General features: G+C 40.9%; 1 protein-coding gene across 1 annotated transcript in view; it reads right to left on the bottom strand.

Moving 5' to 3' along the window:
* The window catches only part of LOC104540767 (laminin subunit alpha-4-like), a gene marked incomplete at its 5' end in the record, with an annotated part of 12,278 nt that extends 11,817 nt beyond the window's left edge, over positions 1-461 (bottom strand). The window contains one exon of the mRNA XM_010184646.1: positions 328-461. Coding sequence (XP_010182948.1) covers positions 328-461 — 134 coding nt within the window. The remainder of the gene's footprint in view (positions 1-327) is intronic.
* Between the last annotated feature and the right edge of the window lie 621 nt (positions 462-1,082).

The raw sequence follows: 1,082 nt of genomic DNA, 5'->3' as shown, positions 1-1,082 counted from the left end.
TGCTGAAAAATGAATCTCATGTTGGTCTTAAATTATATTAAACTGCTTTCATGCCTGAGGATAAAAAAAGGACTAAGCTTTTAGAAAAATTATTATTGTAGTTTTATTAAAATGTCCCAGCATCTTGTGCTTAGGCCAAGCTGGCCAGTTTTCAATCACATAGATTTTTTTGGCCTTGTATTTTTTTAATTGAATTGATCAGTTAAAATTATAACTTAAAAATCCCATTTAAACATCATTTTGAAAGTGAATATTGAATGATAACATTCTTTACAAGAAATATTTATATTCTAAAGGTAGTGAATAAAAGATGCTGGATAGCTTTACCTTTCTGGAGTGACAGAAGTAATGATGAAGTGGGTTTTTCCATCATTGTAATTTCGGTCTGGTGATTGAATTTTGGTTCCACTTACATTTAAAACAACTGCACCTCTGTCCATAGAGATGGATAAAACATCTGACTGGAATACAGACAATTAACATTTTCATAAGCAAGGGTAACACAGAAAATTTAACAGTTCTGTGCATTTTACTGTTGCATTTATTTTCCTTCCTGCTGTTTTCCCCATTTTTTTTGCTTGTTTTGCCCGAGGTCACCTGCTTGGTGGACGAGGGGAAAGCTGTGGATGTTGTCTACCTGGACTTCAGTAAGGCCTTTGACGCCATCTCACACAGCATCCTCCTGGAGAAGCTGGTTGGGCATGGCTTGAACAGGCATACCCTTTGCTGAGTTAAAAACTGACTAGATGGCCAAGCAGAGAGTTGTGGTGAATGGAGCTAAATCCAGTTGGCGACCAGTCACAAGCGGTGTTCCCCAAGGCTCTGTTTTGGGGCCAGTCCTGTTTAACATCTTTATCAATGATCTGGATGAGGGGATTGAGTGCTCCCTCAGCAAGTTTGCAGATGACACTGGGAGGGAGTGTTGATCTGCCTGAGGGTAGGAAGGCTCTGCAGAGGGACCTGGATAGGCTGAATCAATGGGCTGAGGCCAACTGTATGAGCTTCAAGTGCCAAGTCCTGCACTTCCCCATGCAGGGCTACAGGCTTGGGTATGAGTGGCTGGAAATCTGCCATGCAGAAAA

The sequence above is a fragment of the Mesitornis unicolor genome, unplaced genomic scaffold (genome assembly GCF_000695765.1).
Source record: "Mesitornis unicolor isolate BGI_N332 unplaced genomic scaffold, ASM69576v1 scaffold12575, whole genome shotgun sequence".
In the NCBI taxonomy this organism is placed as follows: domain Eukaryota; kingdom Metazoa; phylum Chordata; class Aves; order Mesitornithiformes; family Mesitornithidae; genus Mesitornis; species Mesitornis unicolor.
This window is presented reverse-complemented; position numbering and strand designations above follow the sequence as displayed.